The 19,584-nt window shown below is 39.2% G+C and overlaps 1 protein-coding gene across 6 annotated transcripts in view; it reads left to right on the plus strand.

Annotated features, from left to right (window-relative positions):
- STAB2 (stabilin 2) overlaps positions 1-19,584 on the plus strand; it is a 139,942-nt gene that overhangs the window by 41,228 nt on the left and 79,130 nt on the right. For all 6 annotated transcript variants that reach the window (XM_043541910.1, XM_037879700.2, XM_037879695.2 and 3 more), the window contains 14 exons: positions 306-368; positions 475-594; positions 1,665-1,718; positions 2,747-2,827; positions 4,635-4,787; positions 8,321-8,383; positions 10,092-10,175; positions 11,344-11,430; positions 12,004-12,115; positions 13,564-13,744; positions 14,456-14,549; positions 15,543-15,701; positions 16,574-16,669; positions 18,081-18,176. In XM_043541910.1, coding sequence (XP_043397845.1) covers positions 306-368; positions 475-594; positions 1,665-1,718; positions 2,747-2,827; positions 4,635-4,787; positions 8,321-8,383; positions 10,092-10,175; positions 11,344-11,430; positions 12,004-12,115; positions 13,564-13,744; positions 14,456-14,549; positions 15,543-15,701; positions 16,574-16,669; positions 18,081-18,176 — 1,443 coding nt within the window. The remainder of the gene's footprint in view (positions 1-305; positions 369-474; positions 595-1,664; positions 1,719-2,746; positions 2,828-4,634; positions 4,788-8,320; positions 8,384-10,091; positions 10,176-11,343; positions 11,431-12,003; positions 12,116-13,563; positions 13,745-14,455; positions 14,550-15,542; positions 15,702-16,573; positions 16,670-18,080; positions 18,177-19,584) is intronic.

Genomic DNA, 19,584 nt, shown 5'->3' on the forward strand with positions numbered 1-19,584 from the left:
AGGGCCATCTCTTACTATGTGAAAGTACAGTAACTCGTACAATGGGGCTCTGATCTCAGCTGGTGTGTCTGCGTCCTACAGCAATACAAATAATAAATAAAAACAACAAATACGGCCAGGTCTTTAATGACTGAGACTCATTCAAGAATTCAAGTATTTGTAAACAAGGATTTTATGAGCATGAAAGTATATTTTACGATTGATAATACACTTAAGATTATGTAATGAATACATTTTAAATGCATTAGTTATTTCATTTCTAATTTAACTATAATGTAACATAAAAATTAAAAATACATTTTTAGGAGACCATAATGACAGTGATGCAGGACAATAGAAGATACAGCCGATTTAGATCCATGTTAGAGGTAAGAATATAGAAGTGGAATTCTATAAAGTTATTTTTAAATGCACAACAAAGCTAGGATGTAATTTCCCTTTTTTTTTTTTTTAAATGAAAATAAAACAAAACAGAAAACTATCCTGGGACTGGCCTTGGAGCAGGATGGTGGACCTTACACAATCTTTGTTCCAAACAACAATGCTTTGGATAACATGAAAGATGGAGCACTGGACTACCTGCTTTCTACAGAGGTATAACTCTTCAGATAATGCAGATCAATACAGATTCTTATATCGTAGGTATCTTTTACAGCTTTGGTGCCTTTTTCTGAGGCATCAGAAACAGGATACTGGGTTAGATGGGCTTTGGATCTGATCTAGATGGTAATTTCCATGCTTCTAAGCAGCTTTAAAGTGGAACTTTCACACTAAGGAACAAGAAAACATAACATTTTCAGAAACTAGATTTATCTAATCCTCCTCGTGGTTTTTGCTAATATCTTCATGTTTGGGCAAAAATGTCCTCACCCCCTTAATTCGTCTTCTCCCCTTCTACTTGCTCCCAAAGTGAAGGCTGGAAAATTCACTGTCCTACAAGTTCCTGATAGAAAAGGCTAGATCAGCCCATCTCCTTGAAAATGTGGAAATAAAGTACAATCTGCTGAATTCTTCCATCCAAGGGTTGGGGTGCAGAGTTTCTGTCCCATACAGAGAAACACACTGGCTACAGCCCCCTGCTCCCGTTCTGATTTCCTGGTAGCATGGCTCCATTGAAACCATAGTGACAAGGCTTTCCCTGGGAGATGACCCCAGAGACTCTTTAAAGGGAATTTTCACAGCACAGAGGTGACACTGAATAGGAGTTAATGCAGCTTCAGGCTTCATTACATTTTGGATAGATTTACTGCTGCTGGAGCTGGGAGATGATACATGTCCCTCACTAGCACCTCCCCAACCCTTCCAACTTCATCTGTATGGAAAGGGAAGATCAACACGGGAATGGAGGGGGAGGATGGTTTCCTCTGCGCATTGATCCTAGGGAACATCTAGCAGGAAATGCACAGCAAAAAAAAGGTCGCTCCCAAAAGGAAATGCAGGTGAATGCACAGGGACACAGATCAGATGAGACAGACTCTAGAACAGACTAGATGCAGTGAGGAGAGCACTGTTTGGATTTCAGGGGAGCATCACTAATAATACAGACATTTTCAAGACTCAGGTAAATGATAAAAAATATCTTTATTTTGTCAGTGCTGTGTTAAAGCAGATCAGATTTGTGCTGGCTGCACTGGGTTAAAAATGTCCTTTGGTCATTTGTGCAGGGTGCATGGAAACGTCTGGAGCTTGTTCGATACCACATCGTTTCTTATGCTCAGGTTAGTGTAACTGCTTGGCTGTCCTGTCCTGTCCTGTCCTGTCACTGTTCAGGCTATCTCCAGGAAAGCAGCATTCTGGCCATGCAGTGTGATTTCAAACATTCTGCATCGCTGAAAGCAAAAGGTTGCTCTAAACACAGTTTCCATTCAGTGTTATTCAACTGGGTAGCACACGGGGTAAGACTGTCTTCACTGCAAAACAGGCGTGTTTTTTTACATAGAAACACCCCACTTAATGTAAACTCCTAATGGAGACACAGTACTGTAGTTTTTATCTCATGTAGCTAGTCAGCAACAACCCAGGATAGGGTGCTTAGCATTGACCTCAACTAGCTACATCAAGGTAAAAACTACTTGTGCCTTGTCTACTCTAGGATTTTAAATCAAGATAGGTATTTTGATGTAAATACACCTTTTTTGCCACTAAGATATAATCCAATGGACGACAGGATCACATCTTGCAACTGGAACTTGCGAAACTACTGATATGTGAGATGGTACATAATTTGGCTGTGTTGGCTCTGCAGTGCTAACAGGAATAAAAAGAAGGGCAAACGTATCTTTGTCACTAAAATAAGCACATATGACTCTGAACCGATGCTGTTAAGATTCACACCTGCCTGGTTTAAACTGAGAGGGCGTGGGTTTGTCAATATCTAAACAAGTTCCCCGGTTCTTCCCTTTTTCCACCAGAGTCAAAACGGAAGACCATAGAGTCCCATGACATCACACATGTTTGAGGGTGCCTCATCCCCTGTCTTGCTGGTGCCCCTGCTTCCTCTGCACCAGGCTGGGGAGAGGAGTCTTAATAAGCTCGGTACAGGCCACGCATATAGTGTCCCAGATGGGGGTCCCCCTGTACTGGTCTGCATCAGGGCAGCCCCCAGCTGGATTTCACCCCCCTTTCTTCATGATACACTTTCATCATTTTTTCAACAATCTGTTTCTGAGAAGAGCAGATGACAGTCAGCTTAAAACCCCCACCACACATTCCTTTGTTTATTTTAAATCGCTTTTACTCATTGCAGTTGGAGGTTGCCAGTCTCATCTCCATAGATCACGTCAAGACCATGGCTAGACAGTTCATCTATTTTAACACAACCAGCAATGTAAGTCAAGGAGAAGTCAACTTTTTACTGGTGAACTTTTCTCTCTGATCCACTCATCCAATTACTTTAGGTGCAAGTGAAAACCTGTTGAGCCTCAGGCTCGTCTACACTAGAAAGGCTTTGCCAGTGCAGCTATACTGGTATAGCTATACCAGCAGAGCCTCCTAGTGAAGACAGCTTACACCAGTAAAAGGAGTTCTTTTCATGGTATAGTTAAACCACCTTCCAGAAGGACAAACTATACTGGCAAATGGGCTCTTTTCCCTTTATAGCTGAGTCTATGTGGGGGATTTTGCTGCCATAGCTATGTCAATCAGAAGTGTGGATTTTTTCCACAACCTAGATATGGCAACAAAACTTTGTAGTGTTGAACTGGGAAGGGATCAAAGGAATTTCCCATCTGAATGAGTGGAAAATTCACAGCATTCCACTCCCAGAGCCTTTCAAGGCTCAGCACTATGAAAGACACTTAAAAAATACAAATTATTGTTCAGATGGGTTTGTCAGGAAGCTCTACAAATTTTTTTAGTATTTTTTTTAAGACTGGGCCAAATCCTGAGCTCCTCCTTCAGCCCTGTCCAGTCGAGGAAAGTAAGGGTGTTTTTAAAATGTGTCCACTAACATATTTTAATTTAACATTTTTAAATATCTCGCAGTACCAAGTGTAGACTAGGTTTAACACTTTTAAAAATGTTTAGCTGGTCATGATGAACCCAGTCAACACAGTTTTGAAGGTATTAAACCCTGGCTACACTAGGCGCCACATTTTGTTTAATAATATGTTAGCTAACATGTTTAAAAACATACCTCTCCACTAGCCTAGATCTACTGTTAGTTTTCACTCTCGATATTTCATCAGGCAGATTCCCATCAATTTCAACTGGAGTTTACATGAGTAAAGACTGAGTGAAAACTTATGCCAAATCCTGAGATCTTTGCTAATTAAATAAGTGGAAACAAAATTAAAAAGTCCAGCTTATGTAAACTTCTAATCGCTAACCTACTTTAAAAAAAAAATAGTGACGGCTCATACTCTTAGTTCAAGATGTAGCCTTTTAATCAGGCAGCCATAAATTAGTCTCTTGAAAATGCTTTTGGTGTGCAGTACATTTAAAAGAAAAAATACTGTAGGTACTTTTAGTAAGTCAAGCTAATTGATATATGAAACTTCCTTGCGTTGTTCACATGCATTAACCAAAATTGTGTTATGGATGAAAATTAGATTTGTATAAATAATTTACCAAAGCAGACTAGCAAAGAGGGCTGTTCAAAGGTCAAGGAGCATGGATGGAATTCCTGAGTTCTAATCCTGGTTCTTCCACTGCTTCACTATGACCATGGACAGATCACAAATAGGGCTGTCAAGCGATTAAAAACATTAATCGTGATTAATCGCACCATTAAACAACAACAGAATGCTATTTATATAAATATTTTTGGATGTTTTCCACATTTTCAAATATGTTGATTTCAATTACAACACAGAATACAAAGTGTTCAGTGCTCACTTTATATTTATTTTTATTATAAATATTTACACTGTAAAAATAAAATAGTATTTTTCAATTCACTTAATACAAGTACTGTAGTGCAATCTCTTTATCATGAAAGCTGAACTTACAGATGTAGAACTATGTACAAAAAACAACTGCATTCAAAAATAAAGCAATGTAAAACTTTAGAGCCTACAAGTCCACTCAGTCCTACTTCTTGCTCAGCCAATAGCCTAAAAATAATGAAATTAGAACATTATGAGGTAGTGGTGTGGTAGTTTTCAAAGATGATTTCAGATTCTTTTATTTTGCAGGGACAAATCTTGGTGAATGGTGAAGAAACAGAAGAAACAGATATTGTTGCCAAAAATGGTCGAATATACACTCTTGCAGGTGTTCTTATTCCTCCCTCAATTGTTCCTGTTCTACCACACAGATGTGATGGGGGAAGGAGTGAAATTAAAATGGTAAGGAAAGCCAGTACAACAAGGTTTAAGACTGTAGCCACTAAGTACTCCATGCATGGTACTTTAATCTTCTCTTTATTGCAACATCAGAGAAATGAGCAATAAAGTATGGTAACATTTTGGATACAATACACAGCCCTGATGACAGTACAGTATGTAAACAGGTCAATTGCCAGCTAGAACCTCAGGTGAGCACATCCCGTCCCATCTCAAGTTCTCATCCAGTTTCTATAGCAACCCTTTAAAATTAGTTATCTTCCCAGTCAAACAATCTGCCTCCCAGAGTTCCACTTGTGCCTATACCAGTATGTAGCCACTTCTAGTTCCCATGGTAACTATTTAAGATCAATCATTTTCTTTTTATGACACATGTAGAAAATACAGTTAAATAAATACAACATATGGACTTGTCTGTGCTCCATTTTGCACCTTATTTCTTCAGATTAGGAAACGAAAACTATTGCATATTTCAAATAATTGGGTTCCCCACAGCATACTCAGTTTGAGTAGCACATTATAGGGCTTGTACACTTGGCAGCAGTGATAATCTGGTAAGGAGAAGAATAACTGTCAGACAAAGCTTTTTGTCTGCTATAGGTGTTGCTCTGATCATCTATTCTTGGATCACACTCAAGTACATATCTGGGCCAAAGACATTTCTGACACAGTGATACAATATGGCAAAACAATTACAATCTTCACTTACAATAATCCAAAAACACAACTCTGAAGCAAAACCTCAGCTGAACTGGACAGCATCCATTTATAATGAAATGAAATGAAAGAGGTGATGATAAAAAGCCATTAACCATGGTAATAACAACTAAGTGCCATGTGTGCAGTATAATCATAAACCAGGCACAATGTCACACAACAGTTCCTGGCATGGAAATTGAGCAACACCTAAAATACATTAGTATTTCAAATTCCTTAAACAAAACGTTTTCATCTGAGTAGGATTCATTTCCTGCATTGATTAACACACATTGCAACAATGATAAGTAATATAAAGGTGGGGATCTATGTGACTAAGTTTTCTGGCTTTAAAACAAAAGTAACCAAAAATAAAGCTTCCGACCTTTTGTTACATCTGATATTTGCGTTCTGGACTGGGTATCAGAATACCTGTTTTCTGTATTTGGGTCTACCATGGGCTTCTCTAACTTCAAAATGGTTAATTTAAAATATGTCTACATGAAATGTTTACACCTTTTCAGAATTTGTTTGTTTCGCTGCCTGAAACAATTTGCCAAATTTGACGTGAATTCCTGAAATGCTTCGGTCAACCCAAATCTGCATTTTCAAAAAAATAATTTTTGTCCAGCTCTAGAACCACATCAGGATTCACACTTGGTTATTTGAATATTTTAAAGCCTGGAATACATACCCACGGTGACATTCCAGTGCTAAGCCAGTCACTAACTGGCATACTTTAATATCATGAGAGCCAAAATTAACCATGGAACTGTTCTTTCATGAATTTCAGGAAGCATGTAGGTTGTGCAAATTAACAGCACTGTCAGCATCAAGGGAGGCCATGTTAGCCAAGTCTGGACTTGTAACAAAGACAAAGCCCTATCCGGGAAATGAGCAAATCGGTGAATTGTATGACATTGAATAGTTGAAATATTGGTACCATTAGAAAGAATTGTGTTCTAAATCACTATGGGCCAGATTTACAAAGGCAAAGGGTTAGTGGGATTTACAAAAGTTCCTAAGCAGATAAGGTGCCTAACTCCCATTGATTTTCAATGTGAATTGGGTATCTAAATCACTTAGGAGCTTTTAAAAAAAAAAAGATTACACTAGACACTTATCTGCATCCTAAATATCTTTGTAAATCTGGTCCTATGTTCCTATGTGCATTGTATAACATTGGAGATGTGGAAATCCAAAACATGGAACATTTTAAGGCTTGATTCTCAGTTCTTTCACAAATAAAATTCCCACTGTCTCCAATGGGAAGTCTGTGGACATAATTACTTTAGATCAAGCTCTTAAACATTATGGAAAACATGAAACATCTTGGACCATCACTCAGAGATTATTCTAATTTCTTTCTGAGATTAGGGGTAACATCATCAGTCATGAATAGTCTAACTCAAGTGGGAACCAGGGAACCCTTTTCAAGCCTTGACAAACTCTATATCCTCACTATAGTGAGGATGACGGTACTTACTAATACTTACTAAAGCTGGGTGAAAATTTTCAGACAAAACTTTTTCAACAAAAAATGCAGATTCAGTGTCAACTGACAGGTTTCAGAGTAACAGCCGTGTTAGTCTGTATTCGCAAAAAGAAAAGGAGTACTTGTGGCACCTTAGAGACTAACCAATTTATTTGAGCATAAGCTTTCGTGAGCTACAGCTCACTTCATCGGATGCATCCGATGAAGTGAGCTGTAGCTCACGAAAGCTTATGCTCAAATAAATTGGTTAGTCTCTAAGGTGCCACAAGTACTCCTTTTCTTAGTGTCAACTGAAACATCTGGTTATCCAAGTTATTTTGGTTTAAAAAATAATAATTCTGAAAAGATAGAAACATTTCTACATTTTCCAAAAAAGTTTCCATTTTTCAATTTGAAATGACCTTTTGTTTTGAATTTTACTTAATTTTAATTTTAAAAAGGTAAGAAACCCTCAAAAACAAAATATTTTGTTCAACCCAAAACAAAATTTTTTAGACTTTTCTAGACCAACAAAAAAAATCAAACAATTTTTTAGATCAACCCAAAATGTTTTTATTATTAATTATAATTATTATTTTGGGTTCAGTCAGCAAACCAAAAACTCAGTTATTCACACAGCTACCGTCATTAGTAGATGCTGAGTTTTTATGACTCCTCATCTTGAAACCCGCCAGTTGATTCTAAATCGTCTCACTACTGTAGCTGTTAGTCTCTGTCATTGCCAGGCAATGCTAAACTAACCATTTGTGACAATGAGCTAAAAGGGATAAGAAAAGAGTGATGATCATTGCTGGATTATGGCTCAATGTAAGATTTATTATATGGATACAGAGAAAATATTTTTTCTCTTCACACTGGATATGCATGAGATAGATCTCAAGTTAGTTTGCTAAGGTTGTCTTCCTATGAGTTACATAAAACAACTCATAAATATTGAAATATGCAAATTAGGCCAGATCCTCAGTTGGATTAAGTCGGCGTTGGCTTCAATGAGTTATGCAGATCAACACCGGTTGAGAATCTGCCCCATTGTGTGTGTGTGTGTGTGTGTGAGAGAGAGAATTTGCTGAAACAGTCACTCACCACTACAGTTTAGGGAGGTGCCAGTTCTCCAAGAGAAAGTGGTCAGGAAAGAAAGGAATGGGGAAAGGGCAAGATGACGGGGTAAGGAGGCAGGGGGAAGGTTGAAAAGATAAAAATTAATGTTCATTAGAGATTTGATGAGGGAGGATTCGCAGTTCAGGTGCTGTTACTGTGTTCTGTAAATCATGACATAATTGAATAAAGTTTATCAGACTTCGCTATAGCCTTCCTAAAATGTGACTACTGTCCTGTCTCCATTCAGGGAACCTGTGTAAAATGTTCAGTATTCTACAGGAGCACTTGTCCAGGGGACTCGAAGCCCATAGTAAGTGACCTTCCTATACAGATACTGCCAAACAGGCTATAGTATTGTTTAAACTTAAATTCAATGTTCTGCATTGATTTTCCCAGTACAAACAATAACTGAGTTCTTCTGCTCAGCATTTTGGGAAATCAGTAATATTCAGCTCACTAGGGCTTTATGGGAGTTAGCTGTCTCAGAGTTCTGTACTAATACTTGTCACAGCAGTACTTGGGCAACTCCCAGGTTAATTAAATTGGTATAGCAAACGCCCTAGGAGATTTCATGGAGTCTCCCACTCTTCTATCTTGGGTATCGGAAGCTCTGCTTGGGGTAGCATTCCATGTAGGAGGGGGGTGTTTTTATTTTGTCTTTTAGAGGAGGGAAGGAGTAAGGGAGGACAGTTGCTATAGACTCTGCTTTGAGAATTTGTATGTGAAAAATACAGGAGGGTTAAGACTACACTATATCCAGACCTGTTAAAACTTTCTTCTCAGTCACAAAAATAATGCTTTGCTTCTCTCCAAAGAATTAATGCCATGTGCAATACATGCAGTCAAACACTGTCCTAGCCTGTGCTGTTTCCTACCCTTCACTTGTTCATGTCACAACGTGACCTGAGAGGTTGGGGGTTGGGTGGGAAGGATGTACCAAGGAACTGAGACTCCAGCCAGTAGTAGGAGCAGAAGGACCCAAAGCAGGAACTACAGCCGGAGGGGGAAGGGGGTAAAATGAGGCCCAGCAATCTCCTGGACCCAGAACTGTACAGAGGAAACCCACACACACACTGTGGGGGCACTAGGACCAATGTGGTACCTCCCTTCTTATCAGAGACTCCAGCTAGTAGGGGCAGAAGGTGCCAAAGCAGGGACCTCTGGACACTCAGAGAACTTTCTAGTTTTGACTGGATGTTCTCTGCCCCATGATGACTGGCTGTTGGCACCAATCCTCTTCCTTCATCAGTCTCTCCACCTCAGCTTCAGTCCACACCTGCCTCTCTTGGACTCTTCTCCCCAGCCCTGTCCCTCTCACACCTCTTCCCTTCCCATTTAGCTGATCCCCTCCAAAGTAAACCCATCCCCCCCCCCCACCAAAAAAAAAAAAATCAGGGAACTAACATGACATTTTCTGTCATCATATTGTTCACCCTGTGCTCTACCCCTTCCCCCACTTTATGTCTGTCTTGTCAAATTAAACTGAAAACTCTTTGGGGCAGGGATCTTCTATTATTGTGTGTTTGTACGGTGCCTAGCACGAGATCCCTCTCTTGGTTGGCCCTTAGACACTGCCATAATAAACATGATTATTACGATTATCAATAATAAATAATAATAATAATAATGCATGTACACATGCTTTGGAACCAGTAGAAAGCCTTCATCTGTTTTGTCTTTAAAAGCACTAATCTTCATTTCTGGTGGTGTATTTTTCCATATACAAAACTCACATGTTGCTGTCAAGAGATTTTGTTGTCCATAGATCAGAATTCACTTGTATTTAACACTCTATCCCATGTACAATATAGTAAAGATCCAACCACAGATTAAAAACTCAGGAAGGTACACATTAGAGTAAAACTCAAAATATCCTTTTAAGTATCAATAGAAAAAAATAAAACAAACAATGTGATGATATTTCCTGTTCTTCAATTAAATTGTTCCCTAACATTTTGATTGTAGTGCAGTATAGAATGTCTACCTGGAAATATGTTTATGTTTTATTTATGTTCTAGGCTTTTTCAAGACGTAGATGTATTTATGAAGCCCTGTCCTATCCAACAACCGGCTGTGCTAGGTACTGCAATGTAACAATAAAGGTAAGAAACTGTACAAGGCTTATATAGAAATCAGCCCAAATATTGCTGTTGGTCTTTGCTAATTTTACTTTTGGATGTGTGCAGCATCTAAAGGTCCTCTTAACATAGTTCTTTGAGCAAGAGTACCAACCAGAGACACTTAGCTTCTCTGCTATACTACCCTTTGTACTACCTGAAATAGCTCTTCTTCATTCTTCGCGTTTACCTCAGCTCTCCTGGTGAGGCTTTGTAGCTGCCGCACATTTCTGTTTAGAACTTTCTTATATTATATAACTCAGGTTCTCTCTCTTTTTAATCTCAACACCTCCCAAACACTTTTCACTGATTCTTATGGCTGCCTCTATGAAGGACTGCACAGTTTGACAATTAGCAACACTAGTAGGATACATTATTCTTCCAAGACTTCATGTGCTGCTCAGTGGCAATGAACAGCCAAATGCTTGCAAAGATTTTACTACGTTTTGCCTCCTGTGGTCTGTCTAATCCTTACAAAAATTGTCAATCACAACTCATTACCATTAATTTTCCACATTCCTTTTTCCTGTCCTTCTAATTAGGTTTCTGGGTTTCATAACACATATTAAGTGCAAGAGGTCTGCAAATCTCTAAGACAAGAGAGGCCTTTGGACCCATGCTTCCCTATGAATTAGCCAGTTTCCATGCTTTTATATTCATGAATCTGCATAGCAGCCCAATTCCTGAATAAAAATTTTGATACAGGAAATAATTATGTAGGGCTAGGTTGTAGCTAGACCAAATCTGGGTGCAGGTCTGTGGGTGAAGCAGGTGAAGAGGAAGTAAGGCGACTACCCCTGTGTATGGCCCACCTGTAGGCTGAGCAGAATTGCAGTCCCTGATCTCAGGAGTGCAGGCACTGCCCTTTTGAGTGCACAGCACCCCAGAGCCTCAGACAGTTGTCTGTGTCAGAGCTCCTTCTCCACATGGCCATAAAGCTTAGAGGAGTATAGCAGTTTGTGCAGTCCATCACACACCAAGAAGCTTTGGGAGACAGGTTGCAGCTGACGCTGGGACAGTGTCACTCCAGGTCAACCGCAGTGCAGAGCTGCACCGTCTAGCCCTTTATGATTGGTCTGTCCCTCAAGTCTTCAGATGGAGGAATAAAGTGTTACTTTACATGCCATGCAGCAGTATGTGCTTTACTTCACAGGAACCTAAGTGTTGCAAAGGCTTCTATGGGCCAGACTGCAATCAGTGTCCAGGCGGATTTGCCAAACCCTGCTCAGGAAATGGACAGGTAAATGGAGCAACCAGCAGCATCTTGCACTTTTATGTGGGGGTAGAGACAGGCTGGGCTGGGTAGCATCCAGATTCCCTTGATCCTTTAGCACACACAAATGTGGAAAATATTGCAGGAGGTTCACACTCTGCTAATCTATGTTGGCAATATGGGAGACGTGCACTGATATAGGAGGGGAAAGATGGTAGAACCCTCCAGTTGTCTAAAACATCCAATTCTGTGGTTTTAATACACTGTATTGGGCATGGTTGGGATTTTAAGTGACCCACTCTGGTGCCCAGGATTGTCTGGGGAAAAAACAACAACAAAATAATAATTTTAAAGTTACAATTGAGAAGGAGAATGGAATTATGGACATATGGGAGCAGGGAAGAAACACAAGCTGGGGGAAAGTTTCCACTGGAAAAAATATTTATCATTAGGTTGACATTCTTCTTACATCTAAAGAGGGTGCTGCTACAATCATGGTATAGACAGGCCCAGGTTAGTTATACAACTTTTCCTGCAGGGAGTAACAAAAAAGGATTATTTTAACATTCCTATATAAATCCAATATCTTCTGTGTTGCAGTGTGTGGAGGGAATGAAAGGAAATGGAACTTGTATTTGTACTGATGGATTTCAAGGATCCCATTGTCAGTTCTGTTCAGACCCTGATAAATATGGCCCTCAGTGTGACAAAAGTAAGCATAGCTGCACTCTCCTCCCCTGTGTATAACCTGTTGTCTTCTAAAACGTTATTTGTATTACAATCAGAGCTAACTGATAGTGGTATACTCTCTGTAAAAGGCCTGTGGGGTGGGTTAATTTCATACGGTTTCCAACAAGGCCTAATCCACAGCCCGTTGAAGTCAATGGAAAGGCTTCCACTGACTTCACTGGGCTTTGGATCAGACTTAGATTGCCTTATGTTAATTGCTTTTTCATGTCTGCCTTCCTTGCATGATTATCTAAACAGACAAAATCCTCCTCCTCAACATGTATTTCTATTCTGGAATTGTTCACAAATGTAATAGCAGCTATCTACATACATATGAAGACACAGTCACTGTCTTGAAAAAAAAATCCACAATCTGAAAATATTTAATATTATGTAGGAATCAGATTCAGATCCACTTTAAACATCATTCTTACTAGATAACTACTGTGTCTATTAGTGTAGGGCCCAGAGTAAAAAAAAAAGTGTCATATGGTAATATTTTTTTCCCCTGTAGTATTCAAATATTGTTATATGTGCTGTAAAGTGAGAGACAATAGACTAAATAAAATGAAAGATACAGATATTCACCCTGTGTCTATATGTTACATAATTATCCATAGCTTTTTGACTATGAACCAGTCTATTGTACACAAAAAGAACTTTCCCCTAAGGCTCAGGCTATGTCTACACCGGGATAAAAAACACGCAGCTGTTCCATGTCAGCTGACTCAGGCTCTGGCTATGGGGCTAAAACTTGTTGTGTAGATGTTCAGGCTAGGGCTGGAGCTCAAGCTCTGGGATGCTCCACTCATGCAGGATCCCAGAGCCCAGGCTCCAGCCCTAACCGGAACGTCTACACAGCAAGTATGGACCCCGCAGCCTGAGTCAGCTGACCCGGGCCAGCAGTGAGTTTTTTATCCCTGTGTAGACATAGCCTAAGAGGCCACTAGGCCTTCCATAAGATGATGTAAGGTCAGAGGCTGAAGCATAGCTACTTTAAAAAAATAGAATATTAAGATCTTTTTGAGCCTTGATCCTGTAAATTCATCCACATATTTTTATCTTTTTGCACTGTGAGTAGTTCTGTGACTTCAACAGAACTGCCCATAGGGCATAAAGTTAAGCACGTGGGTAAATTTTTGCAGAATCAGGGCCTTAGTTTGTAAAAGTTTAGTGATTTTGTTTGATCTGTTTATAAGTAATCATTTTAGTTTTTTCAATCCAAGATATGATGTTGTGTGCCTGCTTCACCAGCTTCTATAGATAACTTTAAATTCCAATGGCAGACAGGTGTGCTATAAAAAAATATGAAGATTATTATTACAGGTGTTTAGATTTTAGAAAGAACTAATCTGAAATATTTAAGAAATACCATATAGGGACAATTGTTTTTCAATTGTTTAATTTCACGTTTTATTTTTCCCCCTACAGAATGCCTGTGTGTTTACGGGAAATGTGATAACAGGATAGGTAGTGATGGAATCTGCCTTGCTGGATCATGCAAAAGTGGATATGCTGGGAAACTCTGTGATAAGCAGATAGTTCCGTGTGGGCCTTTTGTGCAATTCTGTCATGCACATGCAAATTGTCAGCTTAGTAATGGTGCCAGGAGGTAAGTAGTTATATCTAACTAATATTAGGTGTGCTATAACACTTTCAGAATCAAACTACAGGACTGGCATTTTCTGTTTCAAGATAACAATTCACACTATTGTACAAACATTAATCTTTATCATAATACTATGAGGTGGTATGTGCATGTTCCTTTCGTTTTATAGGGGGAGAAAAGGAGGCAGAAAAGTGAAGGGACCTACCCAAAGCAATGCAGTGAGTCAATTGCAGAGCAGGGATTAGATCTCAGCGGTTTGATTCCCAGTTCTGTGCTCATTTCCACACATTATACATAGCTTTTTCAGATCTTAAGATCAATATGTTTGAGCTTGTAAAATTGCAGAAGTAAGAGGGTTACAGTCAAAAGTGTCAAAGTAATTTAGGAACCTAAGTTTCATTTTCAAAAGTGCCTAAATGTCTTAGGAGCCTAAATTCATTAACTTGCAATGAGAAAGGCTAAATACTTGTCACTTTTGAAAATGGGACGTCGGTGCTTTTGAAAATTTTGGGCAGTGTGCTTTTCGGATGTTCACCCTTAACCATCTATGTACTTGAAATGGTGTGGTATCTTCAATAAAGCCAAAGCTAATCATTTTAAGCAGCCTGTAATTTGGACAATGTGCTAAAGGAAAAAATTATCAAAAATCAATTCAGCTTAATTTTACAAGTGTCCTATCATGCGAAATGATTTAATCAAACCTTGTTTTTATAGCTGCATCTGCAAACCTGGATATGAGGGAGATGGAACAACCTGCAGTGAAGTAGATCCTTGTGCTAGTTTAGTTCAAGGTGGTTGCGATACCAATGTAAGTATATGATTTCTTACAGAAGGAGATGCTTAGTTTAGAGGAAATCTAAAGAAAGGCTAGGAATACCAGTAAGAAACATTTGCATATATAAATGTGGAATTTCCAACCAAATTCAAATCCTTCCCATAGTTAAAATTCTTGCCCTTACAGTTGCTTTGCTATGAAAATTGCTATGACTTATATAGTCATTGTGCCCAAAGATGGATGCCACACAACTTTTTTAGCGACTTCTGTGACATTCTTAATATAACCCAAAGTAAAATCTTCCTTCAAAGCAGTAGACCCATGGATTGAAATCTCTCTACGCCTCTATGCCCTCCCATTCCATAATGAAGCTAAAGCTGTGGCAATGAGGGATCTTTTTCCTCTTTAGAGTTGGCAGAGCAGGATCTACTACAAGGAAGCCCGTAACTAGTTCAAGGGATTAAGTAATGGATTTTAAAACTATTTTCAATGTTTAAATTGTCAGATCAAATTCAGATCAAGTTATTAGTGACCTAAAGTTATTTCTTATCATCTGATGACTGTTTGGAAGCTTATGTGAAACAAGTTGCTAGTTGCATTATAGTTAGCAGTGCACAGGTAGCCACATAATAACACCCACAGTGGCTGGCATTAATTGGCATCTTTGCTGATTGCATCAGTTCAGAGGTCGAAGATTTGATTCAGTCAAGAGAGACCTTCACACCTCCCAAAGGTGGTCCCTCCTCCCCTCCAAGTCAGGGTGAGACACACTGACATGGCATTGCAGGGGAACCTTTCTGCCCACCACGGTCTCCTATGGACAAAGGGGGATGTCAACCTCCAGGGCTGTAAGTCCAGCACTAAAAAAAATTCCATGAAAATATTAAAGGGGAAAAAATAGAGTTTGTTCTCTAGTGTCATAGCCAAAGATTCCATCTCCTTTCCAGCATGTCCTTTTCTGAGCTGTCCATTTTAAAATGGTGGTTGGTGTCCATTAAATTTGTTTACTGTGACATGTCCCTACAGGCAGAATGTATTAAAACAGGCCTTGGAACTCACACATGTGTGTGCCAGCCAGGATGGAGTGGGAATGGAAGAGATTGCTCAGAGATCAACAATTGTCTGCTACCAAATTTCAGAGGGTGCCATGACAATGCTACCTGCATATACGTAGGGCCGGGTCAGGTAAGTTTCGCTCATATCTTCCTACACTACCTCTACCTCATTCTGTTCTGCCCAAGTTTGCTCCCGAACTACTACCTTCTACATCTTCTCCCACTCCCTCTATGTGCCCTCTTCCATGCAACCCCACCTGGAACAGCCTCCCACATCTTGTGTTCCTCGTTTCATAGGAGTAGGGGCAAAAAACCAAAGTGGTTTTCAAATGGAGCTTGATAAATTTATGAAGGGATTATATGATGGGGTTGACTGCAATAGCGGGGGATTGGAATCAATGATACAGGAGGCCCCTTCAAATCCGATGGTCTTACATCCCAAATGACTACCCTTCTCTCCATTTTAAATCTTGCCTTAAAACTCACTTCTTCTGAAAAAATCTATCAACATTAATTCTCTATTGAAAGGGACTGTACTTCATTCTTTAGTTATTTACAGCTATTCAGGAAAAATTTAAAAAAAAATCCATCCACAATCCATGAATGCCAATTATCTCTCTAGGATATTTCTAGAGCACACATGTATATAGTTTTTAAATCACTAATTCTTTTAAACATCCATGCAGGACACACTGAGAGACTACCCCCCTCCTCATGAATGATGCCAAAAGAGCAAACACCTCGGCTCCACCATGTGCTGGGCCTCAGCTTACTGGTATTAATGTTGGAAATGCAACAGCGTGTTCAGAGTTTCAGCACAAACCCTTTGTGGGTTTAAAGTACAAAGGGACAGATTCTCAGATGGTGTAAATTGGTGTCACACCATTGAATTCAGTGGAGCTATATGGATAAACACCATCTGGAAATCTGATCCATAGTGTTTAGAAGATCTACAATGTTTTAATCGTTTTACTTTATTGCCTTGTTTTGTTGGAATGGTAGAATGACTGTGAATGTAAGGAAGGATTTCGGGGGAATGGAATTGAATGTGAACCAATAAACTCTTGTTTGGAACAAAATGGAAAGTGCCATCATCTGGTGAGTTAATTATTCTCAGAACAAATATTAAAATAACATTTGTTTTACCGTATGCATCAGTGGATAATATTTCTTCCATGGATGTGAGAATGAATGGCATTCCACGAGAGCAAACATGTCGCAGCTTCATGTTGTAGGATCTTTAAAGCTCAGTTGAGTGCATAAAAATGTCCTTCAGTGTCAGGTGAAAGGATTGCTGATATCCAAATAGATCCTGAGATCCTTACTCAGTTTTTCCACTGAAATCCATTAAAGTTTCCCTAACTGAAGTCTGAGTGATAATCGAGTAAGGCCCCTACAATTTGGTATGTTAAGAAGACTGGAAAGTTGATCTCCATGTTCTCTGACATATCTAGACAGTTGGTTTTGGTTTTTTGGAATATCAGCAACACAGCATGAAGATACAGAGACAGATTCTCTGCTGCTGTAAATTGGTGCAGATCCATTGAATCCCTACACCATAGAATAAGTTATTTTTGGTTACTTACAATAGCTAGTTCAGGGTTCAGTTATCCCATTCACCTTTCAAAGAAGGCAAAAGAAAGGGGGCTTAGTAGTCTCATCATCTGGTCTAACAATACATAGACTCTCAGGAGCCATAGGCTCAAATTTCAGGAGGGTCTGCTCATCCATCCACAGTGCATAAATTTACTATGATGCAATTAATTCTGTGGGTCTCAAATCAAGGTCCAATTTGCTTTTCCCAGATACAGTAGTTAAAATACTTAATGGCCGCTACAATTTCTTCTCTCCAGACCAGAAGTATCTGCTCAGTCAGGCATTATGGGATTCTTCAAGATGTGATAGGCTATATTGCATAAAGAGATTTTTTTTAAATTATAACTGTTTGGATTATTTATTGCCAATAAATTATCTTATCAATTTAGCCTTTCATTTCCATTCTTAAATTATCTGCAAACAGCTTTGGTGTGCACGATTTTGCAATTCACAATTGTTTGACAGTTTATGGGTTTTTCACTAACCGTTCTCTGAACCTTTCATCATTTGTGGCATGAGACTGGTTATCTAAATTTGTAAAGTATTTTTTCTTGTACGCTGGATGAAAAACTTTCTAATATCTTTTATTGGACCAACTTCTATTGGTGAGCTTGTCTCTCTCACCAACAGAAGTTGGTCCAATAAAAGATATTACCTCACACACCTTGTTTCTTCCATTCATGAAAGCGTTTAAGTCCTATTGATTTCAGTGGGACTTAAGAACATGCTTACGTGCTTTCCAGAATAGGGATACTTTACTGAATGAGGGCCTCAATGAAGGGATTTTCAGCTATTTTAACTTTGCCACATCTCAGCATTGCCTTGTATTATGTGCAACCATATTATATCAACAACATCTCTTGAATCCCCAGCTCTTTGACAGATTAAATCTTCTCTCCCTCATTTTTTAAAGGCAACTTGTCAGTTTGTGTCATCTGGTGTCTGGGACTGTGTGTGTCCAAAGGGCTACGAAGGAGATGGCATCATATGCTATGGAAGTGCAGCAGATGTAAGTAAGATAGTGGTCTTTTGTCTAAGGGCAAGTTCAACTGCAGATTCTTTTTGTAATGCTGGCCAGGGAGACAGTAAAGTAACTTCTGAACAACCCTAACAATGTAATGCACAACTGTGCTGACTGCAGACAGCATTCCTGCTGACACCCTTGCAAATCCCAGAATGAGATACCGTGTTTAAAGAGAGAAGCTAGCACTTTCAAAGGGCCTAAGGGAATTGGGCATCTAATTTCATTAAGCCTCTGAAAATGCCAGCATTAGAGCCTAATTTTCACAAAATACAACTGAAGTCATTGAGAGCTGTGGATGCCCCATTTATATGAAAGTCTGGCCTTGAAAATTAGTCTCATCTGAACCTGTCAGTTTTGATCAGAGATCGACTTATCATATGTAAAATAGGAGAACAAAACAGGTCATTTGGTGAAGGTAAATTTTCAACTATTTAACTGGATAGGAAAAGGAAAGGTATGTGTCAATCTTCTCAGCTATTTTATCTTTTCTTTTTAAACTGGCAGCAGTAAGAAGCTGGGATTGGCATTTCCATTTATAGCCCAATCTGTTCCCAGTCTCAGCACTGAAATGAACAGAAACCAAATAAATTACTGACTAAGACTCCATTACAGAACATAAAGACATTTACAGCAGGTTTGCCAATGGATTTATAATATCCGGTTAATTTTGCAGCCTTTCACATTACTTGGAAATGGCAACACAGAGCCTGAAAACTCTTCCACTCTCCAGTTGGTGGAAAACAAAATGTCTGTCTAGGGAGATATTACACTCAAGATGAAGGTCTGCAGTAAACATGCTGCCTGGGAATGGGGAATCATAACTGAATAGCAGTATAGTTTTTCTAGGACTACAGTACACTTTGGCTACTAAAACTGTCCCATTTCTGAAAATGACCCTAAAGGATTTCCACTCACTATCAGTACTACAAAAAAGAAAATTTTAAAAATTGACTTGTCTTTAATTGTTGTTATGTTTATTATAATGGAGCACTAGCTTCACTATAGTTAAGGTTGAGAAGACCATTGTGTGAAAGAATGACTCTTCTTAGTGCTGTAAAATCTGCACAGTTACACAGATTGCCTTGAAATGTAGTGTGCCCTGTGGGAGTGCAGGGTATGGGTAGTGATCCAAATTTGAGGTCATTTGACCAAGGGATTCCTGAGATACAGCCCCCTGAATAAACAGCTTTTCTAAAGATATAATCTTTTTTTTGCCAGGCCTGGAGATCAAACATAAGGGTCTCGCTCACTTAAGCGTTACTGTCCAAGCGTGTGTAGCACCAACAAGTCCTTTTGGGGAGCAAAATTCAAAACACTCTTAGCAAGAGTTTGGCTCTCCAGTGAAGCTCTTGAGTAAGGGTCAAACACCAAACAAATCACACTGAGCATGTGC

The sequence above is a fragment of the Chelonia mydas genome, chromosome 1 (assembly GCF_015237465.2).
Source record: "Chelonia mydas isolate rCheMyd1 chromosome 1, rCheMyd1.pri.v2, whole genome shotgun sequence".
Taxonomy (NCBI): Eukaryota; Metazoa; Chordata; order Testudines; family Cheloniidae; genus Chelonia; species Chelonia mydas.